Source organism: Doryrhamphus excisus, chromosome 3, assembly GCF_030265055.1.
Source record: "Doryrhamphus excisus isolate RoL2022-K1 chromosome 3, RoL_Dexc_1.0, whole genome shotgun sequence".
NCBI lineage: Eukaryota > Metazoa > Chordata > Actinopteri > Syngnathiformes > Syngnathidae > Doryrhamphus > Doryrhamphus excisus.
In genome coordinates this window covers 30232429-30248240 of record NC_080468.1, presented here as the reverse complement: position 1 = coordinate 30248240, position 15812 = coordinate 30232429, and the positions used below count along the sequence as shown (strand labels likewise).

Below are 15812 nucleotides of genomic sequence, written 5' to 3'. Positions count from 1 at the left end.
AGCGCACGTCCGGGTAGTGCCGTCAAAATAAAAGCAAAATAACGTGAGCAGTACTGTCCCAGCGAGAAAAAAATCGGCGAAGCTGACTCAGAATGTTAGTCCGTGTCGACGCTTAAATATGGCCTCCATCATCTGCTGTACACTACTGTACACGAGGGAGATTGACACACACTTTAAGACTATGCTTTAATTTGTAGGGCATTTCAGGGTTCCGTTGTGACGGAAAGTGACGCTACAGCTGCAAAACAGTACGATAAAGATTAAATGTCCTAATGTATTGGATTATTTTGGCCAGCAATGGGCTGGCGTGCCTTTTATTCTGCTGCCAACACTCACAATTTGTCACTTGTCTAAACGAAGTTTTTTTTTCATTATGTTGTTTATCACATATTTTTATGACACAGACACATATGAAGAGCTTGCAACCAAAAGGCTCTAAATCCATTTTGACTGATTTCGAGAAAATCAATGATTTTTAATTACGCACATATCAATCTATTTGGTCATTAAGTCTATATTGCAAATGAAAGAGCTATCAATATAGGTCATAAAAATGCATGCTATAAAAATCCTGCACACACCATGTATTTTATATATTTTTTTTTATTATTTTTTTTCGGATTTAGCGCCTTTTGGCTGAAATGATGGCTTTAGCGCCTTTAACTTCTTCAATGACATTGTTGTAAAATAATGTAAGGTGCTTTAATGTGCTATGCTAATAAAATAATTACAACACAGAAGCCATTCTCAACATACAATACACCCCCCACCCACACACACACACACACACACACACACACACACACATGCACTCGTTCACCTTCACACATTACAGAAACAAAATGTTATAACCTACCACTAGTACACTGTTACTGATAAAATGTTGTTAAGATATTATAGCACACATTAACATCATCCACATTCCATGATGATCAGCTTTAACACAACTCAACATACCCAACGATACAAGACAATGGTACAAGACATGTCATGCATTGCAGGTGCATTCAACCTGTAGGCTGCAGTAGAGCCACACATGAAAAAGAACAATTTGCAGACAATAATAAAAATGTTATTAAAAGCAGTGCTCATATTTGACTGCACCATGAAGGTGACAGTGACAAAAATCATCTCATTACAAACTCTTTACATTGTATGTTTTTTAGTACAAGTAAAATAATGTTTCTCATGAAAGTCGGAGGTGTCAAGGTAGAGACATGCCTTTTATGGCGTAAAAAAAACTTCCATGTTACAGAATACTGTAAAAACACAATTTGTGTTCTCCTGAATTGCATAACATACTGTAACTATCATACGTGTTCTTAATGTACACAAACAAAACAGGATGCGCACTGATACTGGCTTTCTGTATGTGCAGTGCCAATTGTATTCTTCTCTCTGATTGGTCAGATTATCAATAGATGGGAAACTTGGGCCAATCAGAATAAAGAATAAAGAAAGGGATTTAGCTCCTTTTGGTTGAAATCTGAAATGGAAATAGCGCCTTTTGGTTGAAAGCATAAATTTCATATCACTTTTTTTCATATTTTTTAAAATGATTTCAAGACCAAAATATGTGATTTGGATACACATGACAGAGGTTATTAAACTCATGAAAAACATGCAACTTTGTGAAAATTGGATTTAGCGCCTTTTGGTTGCAAGCTCTTCATATATACACTGCTAAAAAAAGGTGGGAGGTGGGAGAGACCACCAATATTGGCAAACTAGCTACATGAATAACTTGAGTCATGTAAATTTACGACTTTATTCTGTTTTGTGGTTTATTATGAACGATTATTAGTCCAAGTCACATGTTACATAGATGAGACATGACATTATATTACACTACCTTAACAGTGCACGTGGTCAGCCGCAGCATGTGAAATGATAGAGTAGGCAAACAAACGTCCACCTCCCATTCCATGTGGAAGTGGTAAGGTTTTGCCCTCTTACTGTGTCCATCTTCCCCACGTTCTTCTGTTTACAACAAATAAATCGGAGGCCTAGTTGGAACCCTGCACATTAATGTGGTGTAAAAAAAGAATAATAGCCGTGTGAAAGTGACAACAGGGCTTGAATAATGGTAAATATTCTGATTATTAATATTAAATCCTACCTCGTGGAAATTCCAGTCAACTGCAATAAATGAGGGATAAAAACCGAAGTAAAACTGTATTAAAATTATACAGTTTATTAATATTATACTGTATATATAAAATGTTTTCAAAAATAACTGCACTGGGTGTCCATAGAGTCTGGTCATCTTATATACACATATGATATAAATACAATATATTAAAAATATATATACAATTATTTAATAATGAATTAAGAGATACATTTGTAGTTAATCGTTAACCATTTATCTAATAAAATGGCAATTTCATTATTTCTTTAAAATATAGTAATATATTATGATATAATAAAACTGTAAAATGAATACATGAAACTAAAAATACAAAATATTTACAGTGAAAACTCGGTTAGCGTGTTTTCCGGTTAACGGTGAAAATGTACGCCACAACTTTGCCTCGGTTTGCATGCATTCTCCGGTTAGCGTACAATATGGTGTGCGTCTTGTGTTATTAATACACTGCATGAATCCATCTGTAATAATACATTTAAATCACAATCACTTCAAATCACAAAATGTTCTTCCTCGCTAGCTAAGAAAATGGAAACCGGAACCGGAAGGTATGTCGCGTGACTGTGATGTCATCAGCAGATAACTCTCAAAACACATTTTGATAGTTGATAGTTGTTATCATGCTATCTAATGACAACTTTAGCATGTTGGCTATTATGCTAGGTGTTTGCATGCTCATACAAACGCCGTGTTGTTATACTAGGTGTTAACATTAGCAAGACCACTTATAACCTCGACCTTGTCTTTTCGGTCACTACCCAAAGCTATATCAGACTACATCGACCAGGAAATTGAGAGCTTTGCCTCCCGGCTCAGCTCCCTCTCCAGCACAACGGACGGATGCAGAGTCCACATCACTGCAGACTCCACACCAATTTCTCCATGCAAGGTACTTGAGGTAGGATCTCATCTCCCGACCCGGAGATGATTCTCTTTGGCCCCAGCGGGTTATTTAGCCGACAGATTCAATAAAAATATTGCACAGTCAGGGAGTCATTTAAGTGTAGGGCGCTCTATTATAGCACAGAACAAATTGGCAAACAATACTGTATGAAAACAGAGTACAGTGTACAATTTTGTACAATTTTGTGTACAAAATTGAGGCAAAACTTTCCGAACATTTTCAATGGACTGTACAGTATTATTTGCAGTGCATCCGGAAAGTATTCACAGCGCTTCACTTTTTCCACATTTTGTCATGTTACAGCCTCATTCCAAATTGTATTAATTTAATCTCTTACCTCAAAATTCTACACAAAATACTCCATTATGACAATGTGAAAAAGTTTTTTTTTTGACTTTTTTTGAATTTATTAGAAATAGAAAACTAAGAAATCACATTTACATAAGTATTCACAGCCTTTGCCATGAAGCTCAAAATGGAGCTCAGGTGCATCTTTTTTCCACTGATCATCCTTGAGATCTTTCTACAGCTTAATTGGAGTCCACCTGCAGTAAATTCACTTGATTGGACATGATTTGGAAAGGCACACACCTGTCTATATAAGGTCCCACAGTTGACTGTGCAGGTCAGAGCACAAACACCAAGCATGAAGTCAAAAGAACTGTCTGTAGACCTGCGAGACAGGATTGTCTTGAGGCACAAATCTGGGGAAGGATACAGAAACATTTCTGCTGCTTTGAAGGTCCCAATGAGCACAGTGGCCTCCATTATTTGTAAATGGAAGACGTTTGGAACCACCAGGACTCTTCCTAGAGCTGGCCGGCCTTCTAAACTGGGCGATCGGGGAAGAAGGGCCTTAGTCAGGGAGGTGACCAAGGCCCCGATGGTCACACTGTCAGAGCTCCAGCGTTCCTCTGTGGAGAGAGGAGAGCCTTCCAGAAGGACAACCATCTCTGCAGCAATCCACCAATCAGGCCTGTATGGTAGAGTGGCCAGACGAAAGCCACTCCTTAGTAAAAGGAACATGGAAGCCCGCCTGGAATTTGCCAAAAAGCACCTGAATGACTCTCAGACCATGAGAAACAAAATTCTCTGGTCTGATGAGACAAAGATTGAACTCTTTGGTGTGAATGCCAGGCGCCATGTTTGGAGGAAACCAGGCACTGCTCATCACCAGGCCAATACCATCCCTACAGTGAAGCATGGTGGTGGCAGCATCATGCTGTGGGGATGTTTTTCAGCAGCAGGAACTGGCAGACTAGTCAGGATAGAAGGAAAAATGAATGCAGCAATATATAGAGATATCCTGGATGAAAACCTGCTCCAGAGCGCTCTTGACCTCAGGCTGGGGCGAAGGTTCATTTTTCAGCAGGACAACGACCCGAAGCACACAGCCAAGATCTCAAAAGATTGGCTTCAGAACCACTCCGTGAATGTCCTGGAGTGGCCCAGCCAGAGTCCAGACTTGAATCCGATGGAACATCTCTGGAGAGATGTGAAAATGGCTGTGCACAGACGTCTCCCATCCAACCTGATGGAGCTTGAGACTTATTGCAAAGAAGAATGGGCAAAACTGCCCAAAGATAGGTGTGCTAAACTTGTGGGATCATATTCAAAAAGACTTGAGGCTGTAATTGCTGCCAAAGGTGGATCAACAAAGTATTAAGCAAAGGCTGTGAATACTTATGGAAATGTGATTTTTTTGTTTTCTATTTTTAATAAATTCAAAACATGTCAAAAAAACCTTTTTTCACATTGTCATAATGGAGTATTTTGTGTAGAATTTTGAGGTAAGAGATTAATTTAATACAGTTTGGAATGAGGCTGTAACATGACAAAATGTAGAAAAAGTGAAGCGCTGTGAATACTTTCCGGATGCACTGTATATTATATTTCTGTCTCAATTTGAAAAGGTAGTGACATGTTTGGTTTCAGAGTGCAGCAAAAAGCAGGCAGAAAGGAAAATAAGAGGAGCACCTTTGGCCCGGGTAAGCTGCTGTGTGGAAACAGTGTGCTTCCTCCAATTTGACGGCTCCCTTTCCCCTCCCTCCTTCCTCGCTCCATGGACGACATTTGTTTGGACGCTAAAGCCAACCCCCCTCCCGACATTCACATACATTCACCAAACCCCACCCTGCATCAAGGTCCGCTGAGTCAACGCTTGTGCAGGAAGGATGCAGTTGTTTTTGCGTCCCCAGCACCGTGTTGCTTGCTTTAGCTGTGTGGGCGTGTCCAAGCTTCATAGAGAAGAGGCATTTACCCGGCAGAATGGACTGTTTGGACAAATAAAGAAAAAGAGGAAGAGGAAAGGGGCCGGACACAAGACTCCCGAGTGGAGTATGTCCACGGTAACAATCACCTTTAAACCTGGGCCTGTGCTGCCTTGCTCTTATCTAGAAGACCAGCAGCAGGCTGCTGGTGGGGTCAGGAGTCAGTGGGCGGAAATTGAACGGTTTTGAGAAAAAATTGAACCTTCCTGATATTAAAAAAAAAAAAAAGGCAAAAGTTGCATAACCTCCACAAGTACGCCAAATCATGCAAAACCATACTTTTGTAGGACAATTGTAGGTGAACGCTGGCGTGATGACACTGAACTGAAATACTGTAGGCCTATAGAAAAATGTCAAATTACGAGGAATGTGAGAACCCATTCTTGGTGGGAATTTTGTCTGAGAAAATGTGGAATGTGGAAATATTTAGGAATGTGGGAAAAGATGAAAACATTTACAGTGGAACCTCAGTCAGCATCCGCCCCGGTTTGCATCTTTTTTGGGTATTTTTACACGCAAATTTTGCCTCAGTTTGCGTGCAATCGCCAGTTAGCGTACAATATGTTACCAGCATCATCCAATGCACTGCAACATCTCCTGACAGAAAAACAGTTTAAGTGGCAGATTATTATCACCAACCTGCTCCACTGTAAAACTGCCAGATCACTCTCACCGTCCTGCTCCACTGAAAGTTTGGCAGATTACTATCACCATCCTGCTTCACTGAAAAACTGGCAGATTACTCTCACTGTCATGCTCCACTGAAAAACAGGCAGATTAATATCACTGTCATGCTCCACTGAAAAACTGGCAGATTACTCTCACCGTCCTGCTCCAATGAAAAACTGGCAGATTATCAATGTCCTGCTCCACACACGTACCTTATTATGCAGTTGATCCACATTTATTGATTCTATTTTCTTATCGCTCCTATCTTGCCTTGTTGTATTTTTAAGTGCTGAAATTGATTATGAAATTTTTGCAAAGCTGCTGGAAATGTGATTTCTCTTGGAGATTAATAAAGTATCTATTCATCGTCCGTGGTCTAGTTGTGTTGTGAGTCCCTCTGTATTCTTATATTTTTTTAAAGCAGAAAACGTCCTGTCTATAGCAGAAACACTTGTATGCATGTTCAGAACGAGAATAAAGTCGTAAATCTACAAGATTTTAGAAAAATGCAATAAAGTCTTACATTTATGAGAATGTCTTGAGAAAAAAATCTTACAATCACAAGAAGTCGTGAATTTACATGATGTAAATTTATGAGGAAAAAAATTTATATTACGAGAATAAAGTTGTACATTTGAGAATAAAAAAATACATTTGCCAGATAAAATGTTGCATGATTACTTGAAAAGTCTTAAATCACGAGTATAAATGTACAAGAATGGCATTTATGGGAATAACTAATTATGCATTTGCATGTGGGTTAACAGTACAACAGCACACTCAGAATATACAAAATACAAAAGACATTGAAACAGGATTTTCTTTTATTTATTTCACTCATACAAAATAAAAAGAATGTTAAAAACTTTACAATGCAGCTTCTACTTCCTATCTGGAAATATTTCAAGTCCGCTTTCAGTTCATACATTAAAAAGAATCTTAAAATGGGGAGCGGGGATGGAATGGGGGGTGAGGTTCAAAAGCACAACACAGAAGAAAAGGAGAAAGAAAAAATGAGGGCGGAACGTAACGACTTTAAAAGCAAACGGCGCGGCTTCTGCGAGGGCCGAGCGGCTTTGCTTTGGTTTAAAAGCCGTTTAAAAGGAGAGACAAAGACAGAGGTGGATTTATCGCCATCACCTACGGAAAGGAATACGGCGTGGCAAAGGAAAAAAGCTAGAGAGCAACACAAACCACGCCTATCCTGTCTGATAATCTCAACTCAACTTCTTAAAAAGATTCTCCTCTAGAATGAAATAAAAGCTGTATTTAAAAGGAACAAAAAGCCAATATACAACCAGTTTCCTTCCTGCCTCCTGATGAAGAGTCCTTTTCTCCACTAAACTAAAATGGGAGGAGGCAGTAATATAGGTGTAGAAGTTGGCTAAGAGTCATAGTCCTCGTCGTCATAGTCCTCGCTTTTGGGCGGTGCAGAGGGCGGCGGGGGCGGAGCAGCGCTCACCATGGAGGCGTGGGGGGCAAAGGCCACGGGGCTGCGGGGCTGGCCGGCCGCCATGCTGGCGGTGTGCATGTGCTGGGTGTTGGCGCTGTTAGGGTGGGGGCAGACACAGTCAACGTAGTTCAGTGCTTTTCAAACTGAGGGGCTACGACTGCTTGTGGTACACGTGCGCCATCTGGTGGTACCTCGTGGTGGGGTCATTTTGACATTGTACACTTTGTAGTGTACCCATGTAGATATGCTAAGTGGTTGTATACTTAATAGCTAAAAGTTAATAGAAAGTGTTTGCCCCTTCCTGACTTCTTAGCGTTGCATGTTTGTCACATTTAAATGTTTCATATCATCAAACAAATGTAAATATTAACCAATGACAACACAACTCAACACTTAACTTGCAATGAGTCTCATCCAGCTCTGTGGAGGAATTGTTGGAGGCTTTTCCAGCATGATGCCTTTTGAAGGTCATGCCACAGCATGCCAGACCATCACACCATCGCCAACTCAACAATGAGTTGTGGCTGCCCTCTGTGGGTCATTTTGGTTGTCCAGCCACTCCTGGGAAGGTTCACTGTGGCCCTCACTGGAGTCCCAAAGCTTTAGAAATTGTTTTATAACCTTTTCCACACTGATAACTCTCAATTAAGTTTTAAAGAGGAGGGGGGGGGGGGTCACCTTTTCACACAGGGCCATGTAGCTTTGCATTTTTGTCTCATAACTGCATTTTGTTCTGAGTTGTGTTTACATTTGTTTGATGATCTGACCATTGAAGTGTGACAAACGTGGAAAATTTTCCAAAGAATTTAAAACTATATATATATTGTTTCTCATATTACAAAAAATTTAATTAAATGTAACAAATTATGTTTGTAAAATTTGTTTGATAATAAAATTTATAAAATAAAAATTTTAATAAATAAAATAATTTTACAAAATGTAAATACATTTTTAAATAAAATATTTTTATGATACTATATTTACGTAAAATTAGTACTTTTATTTCTGATAATATTAATTGTCTGATATTGCATTCCAATTAAATTGGTGTGCAGAGGGAGTAAAAGAAAAGGTGGCACGGTAATCCCTCGTTTATTGCGGTTGATTGTTTCCAGACCCGACAGTGATAAGCAAATTTCCACCCAGTAGGATGGAAACCCTTCTTTCTAAATGGAATTTTTTTTTTATTAAAAACCATAGAAAACCTGTTCTATAACCTTTTAAGTATCTTTAACATAATTGGAGCCCTCTACGCTTGAAATAACAACCCTTATAGTTACTACAATATAGTAAACAATAAACTATTTAAAAACACAAGTAAGACTTGTGCTTGTTGTGTTTGCGTGTGTTGCTATAAATGTGTGCAATAGGAGCCTATTGTTCCCAGCGATCAAGTCTGGCTTTGTGTGTCACCGAACATTACTGACACCCAGTGACAGTGACGGTGTAGAATACTACACATCATAAACAGTGTCTTTGAACCTTTTTTGTGTCTTTTGTCATTTTTATGTAGGTATAAAATACATCAAACATGCTTCAGTAAGTATATATTTTTTTTACCATTAATAGACATTCAACCACGGAACGGCATGATTTAATAATCATGGAAAAAAACGTGATAGAGTGAAGCTGCGAAAGTGGCGAGGGACTGACTTTTTGGAGGTAGCACTTGGTGTCAAACATTTTGACAACCATTGCTTTAGTCCAGGGGTGCTTAAACATTTTCCACTGAGGGCTGCAAAAAAGAAAAGAGGAACATTTTGTACACCCAATGTAGGTCCATATTAAGGGTGTGGAAAATAATTGATATTAATCGATACATCAATGCGCATGCGCGCAAAGTGATTGCATCAACTCGTTCACCGGGTACAAATGCAATTGAGGGGTGAAATCTAGATGAATCGCGATGCATTTGTGGGCATTGGTAAAATCCAATGCAACCGCCATTTTATTAATGTTCAACTTCACCCCATATGCTGTTCCCCAGGCGCAATGAATGCACCATCATTATTTGCAGTTTTGTATTGAATATGGACGGAAGTCGTGAGGCACATACAACTACTAGTAAAACAGCATGGACGTTCGCAAACAAGCAGCAGCGAGGAAGTTTCTATCTTTAACCCACCACAACGTTTAAATGGTATGTTTGGAAACACTACGGATTCTCAAAGAACGGCGGAAAGCTCGACAAAAGGTCCGTCATTTGCAAAGAATGCCGTGTTAAGAAGCCGTACAACAGCAGCACGACAAACATGCAGACCCCCTTAAAAAGTGGACACCACAACAACACGGACAAGTCTACTGCCGCCTCCCCGTCTAGTTCCTCGTCGGACATCGGGGAAAAACCAAGCAAATTAGGTCAGAACAAGTGGATCTTACTCTGCTTTCCAAATTGTCCAGGAGCTATTTGTCCGTCCCTGCAACAAGTGCCCCCCAAGATGGCAAAAAGAATGATGAAGAAGTGGTGCATAGTAAAAAAGACAAACAGCCCTTTAGTTGAATTTACTGCCAAGTGCCTAGAAGGAATAAAGCCAAATCCATTTTGTAGGACCATACTGAATTCCATTTTTCCCCTTTGTTTATTTGCATCATATCACAAGAAATTGCACCATATCATATTGCAATGTAATGTAATGTAATATTGCAAGTAAATGATTGTTGCATCGTATCGCATCGTGAAGAGGGTGAATCGTATCGCCAGAAAATTCCATGTATCGTTTAAGTATCGTATTGCTAGCAGTGCATCGAGATGTGTATCGAATCGTCCTCAGTGCTGAGATTCACACCCCTAGTCCATATATGCTGCTGCGGAAAGGTATTTGCACACTCCCCAATTTCTTCCATTTGTTTGTCACAATGTTTCAGATTTAACAGACTTAAATTATACAAAAAGAGCATCATTAAATGATGATTTTCCTTGTTTCAATTAAGTCACATTGAAAGGGTTTACAAGCATGTGAAGCACCTTCTTAAAGGGCCAGTTCAGGTTTTTTGACATGAAGTTGCAGGACATGCCCATCTACGGTGATCAGACAATCAATTATTTCAATCAGTTTGATGATTGGAGACATTTAGGTGTGACAAACGTGTAAAAAAAATGGCAGAAAGCAGGGCCAAATTAGGGTCTGACCAGTATTACTTTTAGTCCCACTTTGGACACAAGTTGTACTAGTTATGTGTTGGTGGAGACCATACCTGTGGAACCTGGATGCAGCCTGCAGGTTTGTGCTTGACTGAGAGCCGTCCTCTTCGTCTCCATCTCCGTCTGTCTCGCTGTCCTCAGAGTCCTCCTAAAGAATGAAAAATGTTTATAGAGATTTGAAGAGATGGCGCGGTGACCTCCCACAACACACCTCCTGCTCAGACTCGGTGCCGGACATCTTCTTGTCCTTGCCTTTAGAGCCCGGCCCGCCGTTTTTGTGCCCAGACGCCGACTTTCGACCGCTGAGGAAGAAAAATTGCAAGGTTGGAAACACAAACGGATGGATTAACGCAATTTAGTCGTCACTACCGGCGTGGAACTTTCTCCCCAGCTGCCTCGGCATGATTGTCGTCCCCCTCGCCCTGCATGTCGGGCACGGTTGCCACCAGGTCTTTCAGGAAATCAAACTGCTGCTCGAGTTCGATGCACTGCTTCCTATCGACAGAGAAGACATGGTGTTCTTCAGTCCTGCAAACGTGACTTCAAGAGGCAAATGGGCTTACAAGTGAGACGTCGTCATCGTCTTTGCGTTCTTGGACTGGGTGACATGACAAGCCTTTGTCAGCAGCGACTCCAGGAAAAGCTCCAGTGCTCTTGCTAATGGCACCGTAAAGGAACTTTGATATGATCCAACACGGCTTTCAAGTGCAACTTTAGCATAACGATATCCAAACACTGCATTATTGGCATTACTCAGGCGGAGCTTCATTCACCGTCAACATTAGCAAAAAAGAAAGTGAAGCCCTTCGACAAAAAGGATACAAATGATAACGGGTACCGCTGCAGCCACTTTGCCGATTTCTTCGTCCGTCTGCATAATCTTCTTAATTCTTGCCTGAAGAGGAAACATCGGGGCGTTACGGCAGCATTCGTGTTAGCTCGCCGTGCTAAAAACAATGCTAATCACCTATTTTGCATTGTTATTTCCCTTTGTTTTTGCACGGTGTGAATGTAACAAAATCAAACGTGAAATGATACAATTAACACCCTCAATTAGCCCCGATGAATGAGGAATATCGCCAACAAACTATATTGACAACAACAGTTAGCATAAAAACATATTAGCCGCTGTTAGCTCGCTGGGACGCCGGCTCGGCAAAGTTCAGCACTCACCGGGGGGAACCTGGCGTTGTATTTCTTCTTTTTACTCGGCATAGTTAAGCAGCCCAGGCGGTCAACAGAAAATAGAATAAAATATCAACGCCTGGTAGTTAAAACTTAAGCATACGGTGGGGAAAATCTCCTGCCGAGTAGACAAGCGCCAGGCTAGCTAGCGAGCTAGCTGGTTAGTTAGCGGCTGACACACTCGCCACTCAGCTGCGATGTTTCCTTTCCTGCAGGGTCCTAACGACCGACGGCTTGTTCCCAGTGAGACGCTCTATTATGTATCATTTCCTGTTTTGATTTTGTTTCAAGCTGACGTCATAAATGTTAGTTATGCTCGTGTAGTACAAGGAAGGGTCGAATACAACACTAATACTTTATACAAGAACAATAGTGTACAAAATCTAGAAATAGGCATTGACGTGCAGTCTTGAGAGGAAAGTAAGGAGCCTCACCTGTCATGATCAGAATAAAAAAACGAATAATTACAACGTAAAATACTTATTATAAATGTATTTCCTGTTTGATACTAATTGTTTTTTCATATCCTCATAACTTATATATATGAAGAGCGACAGCACAACTAACAGCTCCTCAACACAACATACTCCTCGGACGCATAACACATTAGTGCCATCTATAGGGGCACTAATGTGTAATAACATGGCAAATACACCACGGAACAACCCTTGCCTCTTGAGTCAAATTTTGCGGGTTTTTTCCTAATCCGTGTTTTCCAAAATGTAATCTACCGAGCGAGTCTTTCAAATGTTTCTTTCAGGTCTGAGGATTGAGAATGAATGGCAAAATTCCCCTACAAAGTGCACTTCCCCTTTTAAACTGCACTAAATGTGCTTTCTTGTGTGGAGTTGCATCATCACACGTGAAAGGCATATAAATAAGTCTCTGGTGGCATGAGTTCATTAATTATGATGGCTAATTATGATATTATTATTATTGTGCCTGTTGTGAGTTTATTTAAAGCTGCGATAAAGCCAAAGAAATATGCTTGATATTCTTAAATATTTTTGGAACTAATAAGCTATAGTCAACCACAAAACAGCACACATCACAAACATCACAGCAATCACGCTGAAAGATTCTAACCCTTCGGTTTAAAGTCTTCAACTTGTTCGGTATTTTGTATTTTTATAGTCACTGGACATGTTCTTCCTTTTAATGTCCATGGTTTTCTTTTTTGCATTCATTCCGTGATTTTTTCCTGTATCATTGCTGGCATCCAATATGATTTGCAGATGGTTTCCATTTTCAGCGAGCCGTGCATCATTATTTGATATATAATGCTCAATAATAATGCTCAATAATAATTTTAATTTGTATTTGGCAACAAACACTTTTCTGTCAAACTTGACAACTACATTTAGCAAGGAAAAAGAAGTTTCTTTTTTATTTTAAAAAATGCTTTTTTACTTAATATGATAAATGTAGATAAATGTATACAAGTATTTGTATAATATGAATAAAAATAAAAACAAATATAAGATAATTATATTTTAGAAGTTAATAACATTCAAATATATCAACAAAACATTAAAAATATTAAAATAAGTAAAAAAAATAGCAAAAATAATAAATTAATGATAATAAAACAAATAAAGCAATAATATTACAAATAATAATCTTGATTTTTTAATAACATAAGTTTATTTTAAAAATGAAATAAATAAAATAACATTAAAATACATACACAAATAACATTGAATCAATGACATAAAATCAAATAAGTGACATGTATTAATTCCAGGATTTTGTGGGCCACGTAAAATCATATGAGGGGCCGAATCCGGCCCCTTGGCCTTGAGTTTGACACCTGTGTTGTCTACACTTGTCTTTAAGTTTTCTGCTTCGTCTTTTTTGCCCGTCGTCTATTTCATGTTGTTATGAAGACTCACAAAAGCCAGCAGAGGGCGCCCTCGACTCACACAACAACAAAGTCAACACTGGGGCGACTAAACACAAAAGACGTGACTTCATTTACATGAACGTGCACTGAAAAACAATTTACTACCTAAATTGTCGTAAAACCAACTTTAAACGAACATGTAAACACCATAATTCAATCGTGTCGGTCTTTTTTCAAAAGTCGGTCTCTTTTTTCAAAAGTTGGATTATCATACCTGGATGTTAAACTAGTTCTGCATATGAAGAGCTTGCAACCAAAAGGCGCTAAATCCATTTTGACTGATTTCGAGAAAATCAATGATTTTTAATTACGCACATATCAATCTATTTGGTCATCAAGTCTATATTGCAAATGAAAGAGCTATCAATATAGGTCATAAAAATGCATGCTATAAAAATCCTGCACACACCATGTATTTTATTTTTTTTTTTAATTAATTTTTTTTTTCGGATTTAGCACCTTTTGGCTGAAATGATGGATTTAGCGCCTTTTGGCTGAAATAAATTTGAAGTCACCTTTAACTTCTTCAATGGCATTGTTGTAAAAGAATGTAAGGTGCTTTAATGTGCTATGCTAATAAAATAATTACAACACAGAAGCCATTCTCAACATACAATACACCCCCCCCCCCACCCACACACACACACACGCATGCACTCGTTCACCTTCACACATTACAGAAACAAAATGTTATAACCTACCACTAGTACACTGTTACTGATAAAATGTTGTTAAGATATTATAGCACACATTAACATCATCCACATTCCATGATGATCAGCTTTAACACAACTCAACATACCCAATTATACAAGACAATGGTACAAGACATGTCATGCATTGCAGGTGCATTCAACCTGTAGGCTGCAGTAGAGCCACACATGAAAAATAACAATTTGCAGACAATAATAAAAATGTTATTAAAAGCAGTGCTCATATTTGACTGCACCATGAAGGTGACAGTGACAAAAATCATCTCATTACAAACTCTTTACATTGTATGTTTTTTAGTACAAGTAAAATAATGTTTCTCATGAAAGTTGGAGGTGTCAAGGTAGAGACATGCCTTTTATGGCGTAAAAAAAACTTCCATGTTACAGAATACTGTAAAAACACAATTTGTGTTCTCCTGAATTGCATAACATACTGTAACTATCATACGTGTACTTCATGTACACAAACAAAACAGGATGCGCACTGATACTGGCTTTCTGTATGTGCAGTACCAATTGTATTCTTCTCTCTGATTGGTCAGATTATCAATAGATGGGAAACTTGGGCCAATCAGAATAAAGAATAAAGAAAGGGATTTAGCTCCTTTTGGTTGAAATCTGAAATGGAAATAGCGCCTTTTGGTTGAAAGCATAAATTTCATATCACTTTTTTTCATATTTTTTAAAATGATTTCAAGACCAAAATATGTGATTTGGATACACATGACAGAGGTCTATTAAACTCATGAAAAACATGCAACTTTGTGAAAATTGGATTTAGCGCCTTTTGGTTGCAAGCTCTTCATATACATAATATGTGCGGCGAGTGGAGTCGGCGGTCTGCGCACGCGCCAGTCTCCAAGGCGGGAGATAATCCGGAAGCAGAACCAAATTGAATTCACAGCAGAGGCAGACTCGTTATGTCATCGACTGCAGAGTAGACACATTTCTTAAGTGAGAAGGAGACCGACCTGTTGCATCGACAACTTTTTTTCCTAGTATATTTATGACTTTATTCGTGGAAATTTACGACTGTATTCTTATAATATTCTGATTTTTTTCCCCAGTAAATTTATGACTTTATTCTTGGAAATGTACAACTTTGTTCACGCAATATTACAAGTTTTTTCCCCAGTAAATTTATGACTTTTATCGTGCTAATTTACGACTTTATTCTCATAATATTACAACTTTTTTTTTGGAAATGTATGACTTTATTCTTGGAAATTTACAACTTTGTTCTCGCAATATTACAACTTTTTTTCCAGTAAATGTATGACTTTATTCTCAGAAATTTACAACTTTATTCTCGGAATATTCAGATTTTTTTCCCCTAGTAAATTTATGACTGTATTTTAGGAAATTTACAACTTTGTTCGTGCAATATTACAAGTTTTTTTTCCAGTAAATTTATAAATTTTTTG

At 38.7% G+C, this 15812-nt stretch overlaps 1 protein-coding gene across 3 annotated transcripts; it reads right to left on the bottom strand.

The window, feature by feature from the left end:
* Positions 1-6798: 6798 nt before the first annotated feature.
* On the bottom strand, positions 6799-12548 carry drap1 (DR1-associated protein 1 (negative cofactor 2 alpha)). Of its 3 annotated transcripts, none has more exons than XM_058068910.1 (8): positions 12207-12548; positions 11410-11482; positions 11151-11244; positions 10957-11082; positions 10799-10889; positions 10641-10735; positions 9099-9180; positions 6799-7539 (listed from the first exon to the last, which is right to left on the bottom strand). In XM_058068910.1, exons 2-8 carry the CDS (start codon positions 11462-11464, stop codon positions 7399-7401), a joined length of 684 nt encoding a protein of 227 aa, XP_057924893.1. In that variant the 5' UTR covers positions 11465-11482; positions 12207-12548; the 3' UTR covers positions 6799-7398. The 3 variants fall into 3 exon arrangements, with proteins under 3 accessions (XP_057924893.1, XP_057924891.1, XP_057924892.1); XM_058068908.1 differs by lacking the exon at positions 12207-12548 and adding an exon at positions 11761-12137; XM_058068909.1 differs by lacking the exons at positions 9099-9180; positions 12207-12548 and adding an exon at positions 11761-12086.
* Between the last annotated feature and the right edge of the window lie 3264 nt (positions 12549-15812).

What these genes read in the sequence shown, in the direction of transcription:
- drap1 (XM_058068908.1), bottom strand. Translation starts at nt 11,802, where the DNA reads ATGCCGAGTAAAAAGAAGAAATACAACGCCAGGTTCCCCCCG. An exon ending in AGCGGTACCCGTTATCATTT is followed by an intron (nt 11,245 to 11,409) that starts GTATCCTTTTTG and finishes CGGTGCCATTAG; the next exon opens with CAAGAGCACTGGAGCTTTTC. An exon ending in GCACCGAGTCTGAGCAGGAG is followed by an intron (nt 10,736 to 10,798) that starts GTGTGTTGTGGG and finishes TTCATTCTTTAG; the next exon opens with GAGGACTCTGAGGACAGCGA.